Source organism: Pteropus alecto, unplaced genomic scaffold (assembly GCF_000325575.1).
Source record: "Pteropus alecto unplaced genomic scaffold, ASM32557v1 scaffold75, whole genome shotgun sequence".
Lineage (NCBI taxonomy): Eukaryota > Metazoa > Chordata > Mammalia > Chiroptera > Pteropodidae > Pteropus > Pteropus alecto.
In genome coordinates this window covers 23801586-23817896 of record NW_006440638.1, presented here as the reverse complement: position 1 = coordinate 23817896, position 16311 = coordinate 23801586, and the positions used below count along the sequence as shown (strand labels likewise).

Sequence of the window (16311 nt, the reverse complement as noted above, 5' to 3'; positions counted from 1 at the left end):
TGCCAAACTATCTTTCAAAGTGGCTGTACCATTTTATATACCCACAAGCAATGTAAAAGAGTTCTTATTCCACGTTCTCACCAGTATTTGGTGTTGTCAGTGTTTTGGATTTTGGCCATTCTAATAGGTGTTTGGTGGTATCTTATTGTTGTTTTAATTCACATTTCCCCGTTGACAAATAATGTGGAATACCTTTTCATATGCTTTTTTGTTATCTACATATCTTCTTCGGTGAAGTGTCTTTTAAGGTCTTTGGACCATTTTTAAATCGAGTTATTAGTTTCCTTATTGTTGAGTTTTAAGAGTTCTTTGTGTATTTTGGATAACAGTTCTTTATCACATGTCTTTTGCAAATATTTCCTTCTACTCTGTGGCTTGTCTTCTAATCCTGTTGACATTGCCTTTCATAGAGAAGTTTTCAATTGTAATGAAGTCTTTAAATATTTTTTCCCATGGTTTGTGTCTTTGGTATTGTATCTAAAAAAGCATCACTATACTCAAGGTCATCTAGGTTTTCTCCCATGTTATCTTATAAGAGATTTATAGTTTTCATTTTATATTTAGGTCTGTGATCCATTTCAAGTTAACTTTTGTGGAGGGATTAAGGTTTGTGTTCAGATTTTTTTGTTTTTGTTTTTGCATGTGGTTGTTCAGTTGTCCCAGCACCATTTGTTAAAGAGACTATCTGTGTTCCTTTGTCAAAGATCAGTTGACTGTATTTATGGCAGTCTATTTCTGGGCTCTTTATTCTGTCTCATTGATCTATTTGTCTATTCTTTCGCCAATACCACAATGTCTTTATTACTGTAGCTTTATAGTAAGTCTTGAAGTTGGGTCACATCAGTCCTCCAAGATTGTTCTTTTCTTTCTACATTGTGCTCAAAAACTTTTTAATGAAAGAAATGCTTGATTCCTTTTTTATTTCTGTTTCTTGAAAATCTCATAACACCCTACTGTTTTATTGGCACGTGGCCAGGCCCATTGGCTTATGTATTGTCTGTGGCCGATGTCCTGCTGTAACAAGAGTCAAGGCATTGCAACGAGACTGTAGAGCTCACAAAACCTAAAATAGTTACTGTCTGACCCTTTACAGAAAAACTGCAAAGGCCTACTTTTGCCCTACTGAATCAGTTTTAGACACTCATTGGACTAAGACAGTGCCAGGCCGGGTTCTGGTGCCCAGCACACCCACTGCTTTATATGCCATTGTCCCCTGGATTAATTTCCCCTGTGCATGGTCACACTTGGTAGGTTATCAGATGTTCTCACAAAATAATTAATTTACTCGAACTCCATGGGTGACAAGAATTCAGAAATACTGAGGTGACTTAGGCTAAATATATCTTTTCCTTGATCATGTGGACAAAGCCACAGAGCCTCATAATTATAGCGATAAATTCCAAGGACTGAAGAATGATTCTTCTTGTTTGCACTGAGTCAGCCTTTCAGTATCAGTACAGAATGGACAAATGGATTTGAGAGGAGAAGCAGAACACACAGTCGCCCGTGGTAAATGATGAGCGCCATTGAGCAAAAGCCTGCTTGCATTTCCACCCTTCCTTTATTTACATTCTGGGCTGTGCAGATTATTCAGTTAAACAGCAGTTTTGAAGCTGCCTCCAGAGAGCCCGTGCCTAAACCGTGATTGCATTGGCCTTTACAAAGCAGGCAGAGGCTTTGTTTTGTTAATTTAACATCCAGTTATAATGAAACAGTGGTGTTGAAGGCTTGATTTTTTTTTAAAGTGTTGATAATATTCTGTGAAGAACTTGAGTCTGTGGAAGATTAAGATCTTACTCAACATGGAGCTGTGGGAGGAAGCCCCACATGTTTCTTAGAAAGGAGATGCCTTCAGAAGAAGGGGCCTTCCCCTTGGGTGGACAGTTCATGGGCCTGTCAAGGTGTTTCTCCCTGGTAAAGATAGGACAAGGGTCTGATGGTCTGGACATTCTTACTAAGTGCTATTTTTGCTAAATGTTAAAATGTAGCACAGTATTTTGCAGACACAGCTGTAAAAAGGATGAGGTTGACAGGAACACAATCCATAAGTGTAGCTAACTGCAAAGAATAAATCAACTTGTAATTAACCAAATAGTGTACATGAGCAATGGCTAAACCTCCCTTCAGTGAGACAGAGCTTTGGATGTGAACCTCTGGTCTCCTTTATTTGCTGCAAGTAAATAAAACTACCTAATGACAACCACACCAAGTGGTGAACGCTTTGAGTTCGGTAACACTTGGGGTGATGTTTCAGCAGAAATGTATGATTTCTTCTGTTTCAGGGTATCATGTCACAGTAAATTGTTCTTTAAAAATGGCTGGGAGTGGAATTTATTAAATTGAGTTTTGTTTCTATTAGGTTTTTGAATTAATTTTTTGAAAAGTGAAAGGTCTTTTGTGATTTTTCTTATTGAGGCATACATTTCTATATAGTAAAATGCAGTTCTTTAGCATGTACTTCAGTGAGTACATCTGAGTAACCCACACCCTATCTAGACATAGAACATTTCCAGCAACCCAGGATGTTGTTGTGTCTTTTTCCCATGGATCCCCACCTTCTCTCCCAGAAGCAGCCCCTGATTGCTGTCACTACATAGGAATAATTTCGCCTCTTCTAGAACTTCATATAAATAGGGTCACTGATATGTACTCTTTTGATTCTAGCTTCTTTCATTCAAAATATTTTTGAAATCATACATATTTTGAATGTGTCAGCAATTTGTTCCTGAGTAGTAATCCATTGTATGAATATATCACAGATTTGTTTATTATTTCCTCTGTTAATGGACATTTGGGTTGTTTCTAGTTTTGGCTGTTTTGAATGGGGCTTCCATGGACATTCAGATAGCTGTTTTTGTGGCTATATGTTTTCATTTCTCTTGGATAAATACTTAGGAGTGGAATTACTATGTCAGAGGGTAGGTAACTTTACAAGGAGCTACAAAATGGTTTTTCAAGGTGTTTATGACATTTTATATTTCCATGAGCAATGAATGGGATTTCTGCTTACTCCGTATTCTTACCAACATTTAGTATTTTCAGAAATTTTAATATTAGCTATTCTACTGGATTTAAAATTACATCCGGTTGGAATTTTATTTTGCACTTCCCTGATACCTAACAATGTTGAACACTTTTTGTTTGCATATTGACCATTCATATATCATTTTTGTAAGGTACCTGGTCAGATCTTTTGCCTATAGTTTCATTGATGTTTTAAGTTGACTTATAAGTGTCCTTTACATATTCTGGCTACAAGTCACTTGTCATATGTGTATTATAAATACTTTTTCCTCAACAGTGGCTTTCCTAATTGTTTTAATAATTGTGAAATTGATGATCAGAAGTTTTGAAATTTCATAAAGTCCAAATTATCAATTTTTAAAATTATAAGTGCTTTCCATGACCTAAGATATCATAGTCTACCTGAAGGCCAGAAAGATATTCATCATTTAAAAAAATATAGAGAGAGATTTAGCTTTTATATTTAAGTCTATCGTGCATCTTGAATTAATGTGTGTATATTGTGAATTAGGGGTTGAGAATGTTGTTTTCATATGATTAGGTATTTGTTCTGGAACAGTTTGTTGAAAATACTTTCCCCATTGAATGATCTAGGCACCTTAATTGAAAATCAATTGACTGTATATGTGCAGCTTTATTTCTAGACTCTCTCTGTTCCATTATCTGTTTGTCTATTTTAAGGCCAATACCACACTGTTTTGATTAATTAGGTTTACAAAAAGACTTAAAATCAGGAAATGTGAATCCTTGGACTTTGTTGTTATTTTTCAAAATTGTGTCCAGTATTCTAGATCCCTTTCACGTCTATGTAAAAATTGACTTGGCAGTTCCTAGAAAAAGCTTGTTGAGATAACATGGTACCAAAATTCTCTATACCTCAGTTACTTCATTTGTGAAGTGGAAATACTCGTAAAACTTTCTTCATTGAGTTTTTAGAAGAATCAACACATGAAAGAAGAGTTAACACATGAAAAACAGAATAATTTCTGGAACAAAGTAAGCATTCTATGTATGTTAGGTGATGACACAGTCACTGGTAAAACATGCCGACACACTCCCATCTGGGGGCCTTTGCCCTTGCTATCCCCATTGTCTGGGATATTTTCCCCCAGATGCCCACACAACTCACTTCCCTTCATTCAGTCCCTGTGTGATTTCACCAGAGCAGTGAGCCTCGTATGTAAAAACATAGCCCTTCCACTGCCGCCTCCCCCTTACCCTGCTTAATTATTGTTCCACAGTGAGTGTGACTCTCTGACATATTATATTTTTACTTGTTATTTTTTGATTCTTTCCAGTCTCCTGCAGGTTAAGTGGAGGCTACATAAGGACAGGGTCTGTCTTCAAAATTTAAAGAATTAAAATGTTTTTAGGGCAGTTTTCTCTATATTTACATAATGAAGTACTGTGCAGCTTCTTCAATTTATATTTTCCTAGAATATTTAATGACATTGGGAAATATTTATATAGTGCTATCACACCTGTGTGAAAGCTGCCACAGACGATACGAAAGACTAAAAGGGATTATGCGACCAGCGCAGGATCCACAAGGGTAGAGGATGGCCTGCAGCCTCTGCCAAGGTCTGTCTGAGTTCACAGCCCTCTGTCCAGAGTCACATGTAATGTTTTTGACTTTCTCTTTCAGTATGAATACTTCAATGCCGTGCTGATAAATGAAAGGGACAAAGATGGGAATTTTTTGGAGCTGGGAAAGGAATTCATCTTAGCTCCAAATGACCATTTCAATAATTTGCCTGTGAACATCAGTCTGAGTGATGTCCAGGTGCCAACGAACATGTACAACAAAGGTAAGACTCGCTGCTGCTGTTCCTTTCACAGGGTGGGGAGGAGGGGGTGTGGGGCAGGACTGGCTGGTTTGGGATCTTGTGTTTTTTGTAAAAATGCAATTATAAGCTGAGCGTGTCAGCATGAGCTGGATAGGTGATATGTGCCTGTTCTGCCTGGAGGGTCTGGCTTGCTGTTTGCATGAAGCTCTCTAACATGTAGTTCAGAGGTTGGCAAACTTTTTTTTCTGTGAAGGGCCGATAGTAAACAGCTCAGATTTTGCGGGCCATTCAACCTCCATTGCAACTATTCAGCTCCGCTGTTCTGGCATAAACAAACGCAGCCATAGACAGTGGATATGGCTGTGTTCCAGTAAAACTTTTTATCTTCGAAAACAGATGGCCGGATTTGACCTACAACAAGAGGTCATTTACTGACCCCTGGGGTAGTCTCTCTCTTCTTCCGCTATTCTTTGTAATGGTATTTAAGTGCTCGGGAACTCCTGGGGCTGCAGTAGAATCAGTTGTGGTTTTCCTTAGAGTACAGAGGAGGATGGGCCTTAACGGGGCTCCCTGTTTTCAGGCTTGTGTCCTCCAATCTAGTCTTCACATAGAGTCTTGAGTTCTTTTCCCCAATTCCTATCTGTCCATTTGAGTTGGGATAATGACGGCCAAGGACTGGTCTCTGGCAGCAGTTGGACTCTGATTTGACTCTGGGTCACACCTCTTCCTGGCTGTGACTTTGGGCGCACCACTGCCTTCCTTTAGACCTTGGTTTCCTCCTCTCTGAGATATGGATGATGATTGTGTCTGCCTCAGGAGGTGATTGTAAGGACTAAACAGATGATGTGTGTAAAGAGTTTAAGTTCACAATGTTACCCTAGTCATCATCATCATCGTTGAGCAGGATTTTGCTCTGCTTTGTCAGACTTGGGAGACTTCTAAACGAAGAGCCATCCTCCCAGAAAAACAATTCAGAAAGCGATGGCATCTTCAAAATAAAAATGTGCCTTATTGTCTACCTTTGAGGTTTCAAAATTATCAGGGGCCAGTTTCCATCCTTACCTACCCAGTTTCAGTTCATATATAAGAGTGCAGTGGTCAAGAGAAAGGCTCTGGATTTGAATCCTACTCTTCTCCTTGCTGGCTCTGTGATCCAAAGATTTGCCTCCCTGATCCTCAGTTTCCCTCTTTATAAAATAGGGATTAGGATACAGCCACCCTCAGAGGGTTATTGTGAAGATATAACGATATGTGTGCAACCTTAGCACAACGGTTAATTGTGAAAAGTGCTCAGCCACCTTAGCCGTCATCATTATTATTGGCATATAACGATAATATAAATTGCATTTCTAAATTGTTCTAGATCATGGTTTAAAGAGGTTGGTTAATGATTAAAGAACTTCCAACTCATTGTCTCTGAAACATTTTTCTTGCGCCTTTTCTTGACTGGATATCTACTGTCTTCCTTTCCTTGTTTACCTGCTTCCCATCCTTAATATTCAGTAGAGGCAGTACCCTGTTCATTAATTGTTTTGATAGTTATCAGGGTACCTGTGGTGAACCAGATGTAGCCCTTCTCGTGAGGGGTTCACAGTTTACTTGGGGAACAGACAGGTAATGAGATTATTAGTGACTGATCACCATTATGGAAAGTCAGAGGCAGTAGGAGTGTCAAGGAGGGGACCTGACCACTGTTCTTGTGGACAGTCACACATTTGTCTCTCTCCCTCTTGGAGAAAGTAATGTCGGTCTGAACAGCCCTTAGTGGGCTTTGGACTGGGTTGGATCCTATGACCTAAGCTTCAAATTAGACTTTTCCTTAGGGGCAGATCCCTAAGAACTCGAGCCTTAGAGGGCTGAGCTCAGCTTAGTCCAGTGGAGTTTAGTCTTCCAGAGCAGTCTTATCAGCTGATGAAGGAAATCCCCTTTTATATAGTGTGGCTGGAAGAAAGCCATCCTCTCGGTATTAAATACATTCTCAACTGAAGATAAAAAATTAACAAGATTTTACAGAGCAGTTTCAGACATAAAACACTTCAGAATGATCTTTTAAATATGGCAGCTGCTTCAGGGTTGTTTGAGCCATTAGCACCATTATAGAGATTTAATTGCACCTTAAGCTTTAAAGGCATAGTCGTACTTTTCGATGGCTGCCACGCATAAGGGACCCGCACCGCCATCAATGACATAGGCTACAGAGTTGTGACTGTGAGCTTTGCTAGGCAGAATCCTAAAAGACAGTCAAATCCCTTGAGATATAGAGGTAGGTGATAATATGGAAAGTCATTCTCAGCAGCCCTCGCAGGGTCTGCCTGCTGCCCTTACCCAGACTCAGTGGTCCCCTAGCCAGGATGTGGGGTCATGGACCAAGGTCAGTCAGGCCTTGTATCTTGTCTCTGCTAGGCGGTGAGTAGCTGCCCAAGGGAGAGGGGAGGGAACTTCAAGAAAATTCCTGTCTCCATTCTACCTAATTCAAACCAGCCCCAAATGGTCTTTTTTCTTTTCAAGCTGCAGAAATGTACTTTATGTTTAGAGGGCCCTCCAGCTCAGATCTGGTTATCGATGACATGTACTCAAAACACATGCTCAGAGCTTGGTCACTGGCTGTGATGTTCCTGAGTTAGAAATCTTATGTCCAACAAAGGAAATCAGTACAGCGTCATGCTCTCCTGGCAGCTTGGATCCCCACAGGTACCCGGCAAAATGGTCTGAGACTTGCTTTAGTAGTTGCTGTAAGCTGTGCTCTTAAGCATAACTTCTAGTCACAGATGAAATTGACTGGTAGAATCTACCTGTTTTCTGCAATCTGCTTTCTGCCTCTTTGCTGAGCCTTGAGAACAGGCTGTTCACCCAGGTCAGCACTTAGCTCTGTGCTTGAGGTACTTTCCTTGTAGGCACGGAGAGAGACTTAGGTTCAGAGTTGGTGACTTGTGGGCAAGCTGTCCTACTGCCTATAGGAATTCAAAAAGCCATATTCCTAGCGTCTTTAGAAATGTGTCTCAGGGTCCTCATGGTGCCTGATGCAGCAGCTTCTTCATGAAACCTCTTCAACAGATATTTGAGGAGGGGTTGCTCTGGCATCCCTAGCCCAAGGGTCTTACCACCTGAGGGACTTTTTTGAGGACTAGCTGCTTATGCCTTTGGAGCTGCGGCAAATTCCATTTCCTTTATGAGTAAAGCGTGGGGCAGAATGCTTTCATGAGAACTGTTGATAGTATGACAGTGGATTCAGATAAAGCTGAACTCTTTTTTAAGTACTGTCTAGGCTGAAATGGTATAAAATTTACATGCATATACATATATACACACATTTGCACATATATGCCTATGCCCATATTATATATGTATGTGTACATATATGTGCATGTATGAAAGAAAAATGCTCTCTTCTCAACCTACCCCTTTATTTCCATTTGTCACCTCTGTACACCCAGGTGAGCCCCCATTCTGTTTACTGAGTATAACTTTCTCTTTCCTCCATTATATCTCATTTCTCTCCATTCTTATTATGCCCGCTTCCTCCTTTTGTGCTCATCCAAATGCTTCTTCTTAAAAAACCAGCTCAACAGAACCTCTTTAATCCCTCTGGTCGTTTGCTATGTAACTGATTTTGGTTTATTCCTTTATTCTAGCATTGCCTTGTCTCAGAAGTGCATTGCATACATTTTTTTTCCTCCTCCACTTGAAGTTCTCTGGGGTACTGTCGATCCAGCTTGGTGCCACCTGTGCCCTGAGTACCACGCTCTTTAAATAATGAGTTTTCCATAGATGTGGCATGAAGTGGGGAATGCTACGTCTGTGCTTCCTGGGCTATGAAAAGTCAACCAGGGCTGTAGAGTTCCTATGGTGCCTGTAAGCAGCAGAAACATACTCTGACTGATTTAAATGAGAAAGAAGCATTAAAAAAAAACCAAAAAACACTGAGTTGCTCACAGACTCGTCAAGAAAGCTAGAGAGTCAGGTTTGGAAACTGATGGAGAGGAAGGTTGGCCCAGGGCCAGCACCACACCCAGAGCCAGCCTGGTGAGGACCCTGCCACCCTGGCTTGCCCACCAACACATCTGTGACTACATAAAATATCTGTGCCTCATTTTCCTCATCTACAAATTAAAGATGGTAATCACTATGACCTGCCTCAGGGGGTTGTGGTGAAGATTAAACACTTAGAAGGATGCCTGGCACACTGTGGCCACTCAGCACACAAGCTCGGGCAAGTTTCTCTTCCCTTTCAATTCTCAGCATCTTTAGCTGTAAAATGGAGACAGTAGTACTACCTACCTCATGGGATTACCATGAGCACTGCAAAAATAACGCTCGTGTAGGTCGGGGTGCAGTGGCAGCCCACTGGTGATGGCTCTTGTCATGTGCTGGAGAGAAAATAAGACCCATGTCATGGAGTCGCAGTCAGATAGCACAGGTAAGGCATGTGGCCTCTCAGAGAGCCTAGGACTTGACAAATGCCAAGACATTCTGCTGTTTTATGAGCATATTCATTTGTTCGAGTGTCACAGATAGTTATAGTTAAGACAGGAAGAACCTGAACTTGGAGTAACAACAGGCGGAAGTTTCTCCTACTGGTAGAATAAGGGTTTGAATCCAGCATTTTCATTAATCATGTCCCTCTCTAGACCACACACCACCTCAGGGCCTGGGCTGTTGGTCTGTGAGCCATTTTTGGTTACTAATCTGAGGGTTTCCCCCTTTTATTTGTCCCGTTTTGCAACCCACCTTTCTTCTACCCATCACTGTGCAGTAACCACGGTGCTGCAGAGACAGAGGAAAGACAGTTGACAAAAGTGGAATAAAAAAGGTGATGGCTTACAAATGTGCTCATGGATAACATTAAACACAAATGATTCTATAATTTTTCTGGGGATGGGGGAGGGGGAGAGGGAGGGGGAGGAAAAGAAACTTGTAGCCTGTGAATATTTTAGATCCAAGCAGAAAAAAGGCAGATAGTAGCTTTCCTTTCAGCAGTTTTAGGCTGGCTAGAGTAGAATAAATGCAAACTTTAAAAGTTAATTGGTTTAATTTGTTGCAACATTTTACAACTTTGCTTTCATTTTATTTCCTCTGCAGCCTCATGAGGGAGGTCAGGCAGTATTCTCATCTCCCTTTTTTTAGACAAAAAAAACCCCCTAAAGGTTAGGGAGGACAAACGACTGACCCCAGGTCACACAGGTAGGAAGGTGTGTGCCAAGGTGGACCTCAGGCTTATGATGACAAGTCTAGCTTATTCTGCAACCTCTCTGGACATGAGCTCTGAGAGAGTAGGGACCTTGTCCCTCAGGATCCCCTGGTGTCTGGGATTCATTTGCTTTCAGGTCACTTTGGCATATAGGAATTTTTGCATAGGCTGAGCACCCAAGGCCTTAGGTTTCACCTCTTTAGGTCCATTACCAGCCTTCCTTCTGAAGCTCTAACTTTCCAGGGTGCCACCAGGGAGTGGAGACAAGACCCCACTGTAGTGAGACCCCAGACCCATTTCCAGAGTCTTATCTCTCTCACTGACTTCTGACCCTCTTTCTTCTTTACTCCATGACACCCAGCCTGATAACTTCCCTGAGCTGAGATTCCTACATGAGCTGGGGAGAGCTTCTACTTATGTAGCTTCCACATGTCAGCCCTACAAACATTCCGGAAGTGAGAGCTACAAAGGCTCTGATTATCTGTTTGGGACAGAAAGGGGGAAACAGCAGGGAGGAAAAACAAAACTTCTTAGTAAAATATTATCTCATCCATTTGTTCATTCATTCATTCTTTCCTTCATTCATCAAACGTTGACTGTGTCAAGCTCTAGAGATATGCCCTTGACTAAGATAGACTTGGGCCCCGCTCTCTGAACAGTGTGGAGAGACAGATGCTGAACAAGTTATGATCAGTGTGACAAGAGCTGTAAAATAGCAGAGTATAGTGCTAAGGAGCATGTAATGGGCCTGACCTGTTCCTGGGGCTTCAAGAAAGGCCTTCCTGAGAGGAGGAGGATAGGAAACAGTTAGTCAGGAAAGGGGTGGTTGGTAGTGAAATGTGTCCAACAGAAGGACTAAAACATGAGCAGGTGTCAAGGTGGGAGAGTGTGGGGCTGGACCCTAAGAGTGAGGAAGTACGTTGAGGGCTGAGGAGCAGCCTGTGGTGGTCTGGCCCCCAGCAGAAGCAGCAGGAGCAGCCATCCCTTTGTGGGAGTCAGACAGGTAGCTGTGGGGCCTGGGAGAGCTGGCCAGGTGGTGAGAGGCTATGAGAGCCGTCAGAAGATCATGGAGACTGGAAACAGTTACAGTGTGATTGAGCTTTGCTGGGAACAGGTCTATGTTGGAACACTGGTCCCTCCCACACTGAAGAAAAGGGAAGAAGAGAGGAAAGGAATCCAGGACCCAGTGTGGAGAAAACCCAGGTGAGAGGAATGGTATATGGTTCGTTGGATGGCTCTGGGGACATCTCTCAGCCTGGGCCCCAGAGAGCAAGCTCGCTTGAAAATACCAGCTCCGTAATGGCAAGGATCTTATTTGTTTTCTCTTCTGATGATTTCCCAGCCCTGGCACGGTACCTAGCACATAGTAGGTGCTCAGTAAATAACTCACTGCAAGGTGAGTGAGTGAAAGAAGAGGGCAATTAAAAAAAACCTTTCTACTTTGTTTTGACACATGAAGGAAAGACACTGGAAATAATTCTCAATGGTGATTCCCCTTCTTCTACCTGTATTTGAGGGCATGGGGAGAGGTGGCTTGCCTGGCAGGTAGAAGAAGTGTGATTTGCAGGACATAGCCTTGGGCTGCCCCTTGATCTTCTAGACTTTCTCAGCAGGGCAAGACTGGGTTGTGCATGGGCACCTAGCCTCTGAAGCGGAAAACCGGTCCAGGAGAAGGGAGACCCACAACTGCTGTTTTAGAGCCTGAGGAATCAATCTGGCTGGTAGAATCCAATAGTTTCTTCTAAAAAGCCTGGAAAGGGCAGAGGTCTGGTGAGGTGGACTTGGGCCCCTGCATAGGAAGAGAGTATGAATGCTGCTGTTGGGATGGGCAGGATAGCTGGGTTTGGATTTGTCAGATGTCTCAACCTATTTTTCAGATGTTGGATTTGATAAAATGCAAAATGCGTTTTGCCAAGCACTTTTCCCCTTAATTACATGTGTATATTTTAAGGGAAATTTAATCCATATGTTTCTGATTTGTTTACACGGAAATCATTAAAATGTTTTCTAAGAGCCATTTGATGTGCAGGAAGGCTCATGAACCTTTAAAAATGCTGTATTTAAAATTTCTTTTTTGTTTTCTCTTCCCCTTGCCTGTTGTGGGGGGGAGAGAGAGAGAGAGACAGAGACAGAGACAGAGACAGAGACAGAGACAGAGAGGAAGGGAGGAAGAGAGAGAGAGAAAGGAAAGAGAGGCTGACTCTACAATGTTAAAAACAAATTAGGATGCTAAATCATTTGTTTTCTTCTTAGAACTCTGAACTGAAGCATTTGGAGTAGGCTTGAATCTTGCTTTCATGTTTTTTTCCCTATACTATCCGAATGTTATGATGCTATGGTGTTAATGGGAATCAGGAGTCAAGATCAAAGAATCAGGCCTGAACATTTTGCTTCGGATTTAGAGAAGGCCACTCAGGGATGTCCCACCACATGGCCCTTTGGCACCCACAGTCCTCACCAGGGCCGGGTGAACTTTCCTAGCCCTATTCTGTCAAGGCGAGGCGACAGGGCTAATGTGTTTGGTAAGACACACAAGATAATGCCACAGTCGTCATCCCAAAGTACTCATAGTTTTTCTCTTGTAGTTTGGAAATTATATTTTTGTGTCACAGAAAAACTATCTCTGTCTTAAAATTCACAGTCCGAGCAGTTGAGTTCACGTTCTTTTGGCAATTCCTTCACACTCGTATGTGTGCATGCGAGTGCACACATGACACCGACATAAGTCTATATAAATGTATGTGTGTGTGTACACATAGGTTTGTGTCTGTATTTCCTCACAAATGGTGTTAGTGGAAGGAAGATGTCATGTGGTTCCTTAACTCTATGCTTGGGCTTATGTTTAGTCCAGAAGGTGCACTTGTAGGATGAATGAATGAATGAATGAATGAATGAATGAATGGATGGATGGATGGATGGATGGATGGATGAATGGATAGACGGATGATTTACTTATCAAGAGCCACTGTCTCATTTACCACTACCCCTTGTGTCATAGGCAGCAGTAGGGACTGCCATCTTCCACAACCTACTATGAAAATTTCAAGCCAAACCTTCCACAGCCTCTGTTCTAGAGTTGGGTCTTGACTCAGATGGGGTAAAACTTGAAATGGGATAAAACTCAGATTCATGACTTTAGGTGCTAGTGAGTGGTTTCCTATAAAAGCACATGGGAGCGTTTATACCTCCCGCCTAAGGCTCTCTGGAACACTGGTTTTGCACCGGCCCCCATTTGCCCTGGCACTGACCCATGTGGTCCCCATCATCTCTATCCTGGTCCATTTCTGGGCTCTTTCTAGAGCAATGAGAGAGTCTTTGGAATGTGGCAGGCCTGAATGTGTATCACAATTCTATGAGTGCAAGCTTGGTGGACTAGGGTAAAGCATTTTACTCTCTGAGCCTCAATTACCCCACCTGTAAAGTGTAAATATCATTTCGAGCCTTAGAGGAGCTGAAGATGCAGCACCCAGCACAGTGCCTGGCACATGGAGGCACTTGATTGATATGCATAGTCTTCTCATGACAAACCAGTTTCCAGCTCCCCCAAATGGGTTCCTGATGTGGCCCTGCTCAAAACTCATTCTTCCCATCAGCATTGTTCATAGGGTGAGATGTAAACCCTCTCTCAAACTGACACCTGCTCACTGCCCTTTTTTGCTGGCCAACCATCTCCTCCTCTCCCTATTGTGCTAGATTCTAGGACTCCAACTCCCCAAATGGCCTTCCTTTAGGTCTGCCCTCTACCCCAGCCTGCTCTCCCCACTGCCCTGGCCAGTTTCATCCTTTCCTGAGAGCCCAGCTTCACAGGGGCCTTGTCTTTCCCTGAGGTTTGAGCCCTCCTCTTCAGAACAGTCACCCTCATTTATATCCCAGAGTGCAGTGGTTTCTTTTTCATTGGTCTCGTTCTCCTTGGAGTAAGGGGCTATGATATTTTCAACCTTTTGGAAACCTAGCAGAATGGCTGGAGTAGAAAAGCTCTTCCACAGATGTTTGTTGAATTGAATTCCATACTACTATATTACTACCTGAAACCTGCATTACTACATTATTACCAGAATCCTATACTACTACATTACCACTTGACTCCTATATTACTGTGTTACTACCTGAGTCCTACATTACTACATCACTACCTGCATCCTCTATTACTGCCTTACTACCTGAATCCTGCATTACAATTTACTACCTAGATCCTCCATACTACATTACTACCCGAGTTCTCCATTATTACATTATTACACAAATCCTACATTACTGCCTTTCTGCCTAATTCCTGCATTACAAGTCATCACAAATGGATCACTGTTTTTTTCTGCTTGTTGGTCTATCAGTTCTATTTGTCTTTGAATTTGATTTTTTTATTTGTTTATTTTTGAAGACAGTAGTCAATGTATTCCTAATGATGCTACTCTCAGGATCTTTTAATTTGTTTGTATTTTTTTAATCTCTTAAATTTTTTTCTAGAATAATAAAAATCAAGACGGAGGCTTACAATTGGGTAAGAGCTGAGTCTAGGCTAGGGGAATTCTAAAAGGAGAGGCCAGCACAAAAAAGGACAATGTAAGAACAAGAATGATTGCTAGCAGTGTATTTTTTCTTTAACCTGGTATCTCTACATTTGTGAAATGTCACCTTAAAGGGAGAGAGCCAGAATTTGTAGGTAATTTACATTTTTAAAATGACTTAGAGGGAATTCAAGGTCATTCCTATGATAACATCAAACTTAGCACTTGCTTTCTGATCTGTGCTTTGATTGGGAGAGAGGAGGATGGAGCCATCTTCAACACTCTGGAGATTACAGCAGTGAGTGTTGCAGCCTGGGCTGACAGTCAAGTGTGTTCCAGTGATAAGATTAGTGAGTTCCAGTAAATAGGATAAAACCACTATCCCAGAACTGGACTGGCTCAACCAGCCATGATATATATGCCGCATGTCCCCAAGAATGAGAAAGGGACAGCTTTGCTGAGGAAATGCAGACTGGGCCTCTGGGATTTTAGAACAGGTGGTGGTGGGTGGGCAGAGGGGGGGCATGCAGATAGTCCTACAGTTGGCCCCAGGCCTCTTCAGCAGTCCTTCTGGGAACACACTGGGTCAGCCATGAGGCTTGTTCAGGGATATGTGGTCTGTTTAAGTGTGAGCATGACTACTTAACAAGAGTTAAGGCTGATTGCTTATCTGTAAAGTAAGCGTCATGATAACACCTATCCCTGGGGATTTGTGAGGATTAAATGAAACAATATATGTTAAGCCTTTAGCATTGTGACTGGCATGTGCTAAATGCTTACTAAGAATTACTTTTGTTAGCATCCTTGTAACAAAGAATACTGAAAAGCCCACAGTGGCGTGGCTTATGCCTGGGACTCTCTATGACCCTGAACCAGGTAACATTCCTTTTACTCCTGCACCTTGGAAACCCTTTTACCACTGGAAATTCAGTGAAGAGAGAACAGTGTGGAGCCAGAGTTGCTTGTGGGTGTCTGAAGCCACTGAATACCTTCGACAGTGGTCCGAACCCGATATTCGCCCGTGCCGTCCCTTCGCTCATCATGCTTAGACATCGGGGTCTCTTTGTGTCCAAGTCCCACTGTTTGTGCCACATGGCCCTGAGAACCTTGGTGTTGTCATCAATTGAATGCTATAGGGCTTCAATTAATGCTCTTTGCTTTCCTTTTATCTGGGATCCAAGGCCCTCAGGCGACCCTCACCTGTTTGGTGGCACTAGTCTTGGCAGAGGCATGAAGAAAATCTTCCTTTTCACTTCTGTCACTCTTTGCCCTTTTCCCAGCTCCAAGCTTAGGGAACCTTGTGTAGAGAACACACACATCCCAGTGCTTTTGGAGACATATTCTTGTGCATTAGTCCACTGGTTCTCCCTTTATCAATTTTTTTTCCTTTGGATAACTTTTACGTAGTATTTATTATGTGCAGGCACAATCATGATCTAATACAATGTAGCCTACCCACAAGTCAGTGAAGTAGGAGCAATTATTATTCCCATTTTACAGATGAGAAAAGCGAGGCTTAGAGACTTGCTCAGATTGACTCAGCTAGTAGAATGGGTGAGTCAGCATATGACCCCACACTTTAACTTGAGAATCACCTCTTTATTCTGTGTCCTATATGCAACCATATCTATCAGCCTGCGGCTGTGCCTGAATGTTCAGTTAGCTGTGTCATGCCTGTTTACATGCATACTTTGCATGTGTGGTAAATGGAAGGCCCTGTTTTTGTCAAATTGTGCTATTTTCTTCTCAGCATGTGCAAATCCATCATAAGTGAAAACTAGTCTTATTTTACATAAACACTCCCAAT

The 16311-nt window shown here is 42.2% G+C and overlaps 1 protein-coding gene across 6 annotated transcripts in view; it reads left to right on the top strand.

The window, feature by feature from the left end:
- CACNA2D3 (calcium voltage-gated channel auxiliary subunit alpha2delta 3) overlaps nucleotides 1–16311 on the top strand; it is a 799126-nt gene that overhangs the window by 291989 nt on the left and 490826 nt on the right. For all 6 annotated transcript variants that reach the window (XR_003048003.1, XM_015593665.2, XM_025050813.1 and 3 more), the window contains one exon: nucleotides 4670–4832. Coding sequence is in view for 5 of the 6 variants with exons in the window: in XM_015593665.2 (XP_015449151.1) it covers nucleotides 4670–4832 (163 nt within the window). In the remaining variant the exon portion in view is untranslated. The remainder of the gene's footprint in view (nucleotides 1–4669; nucleotides 4833–16311) is intronic.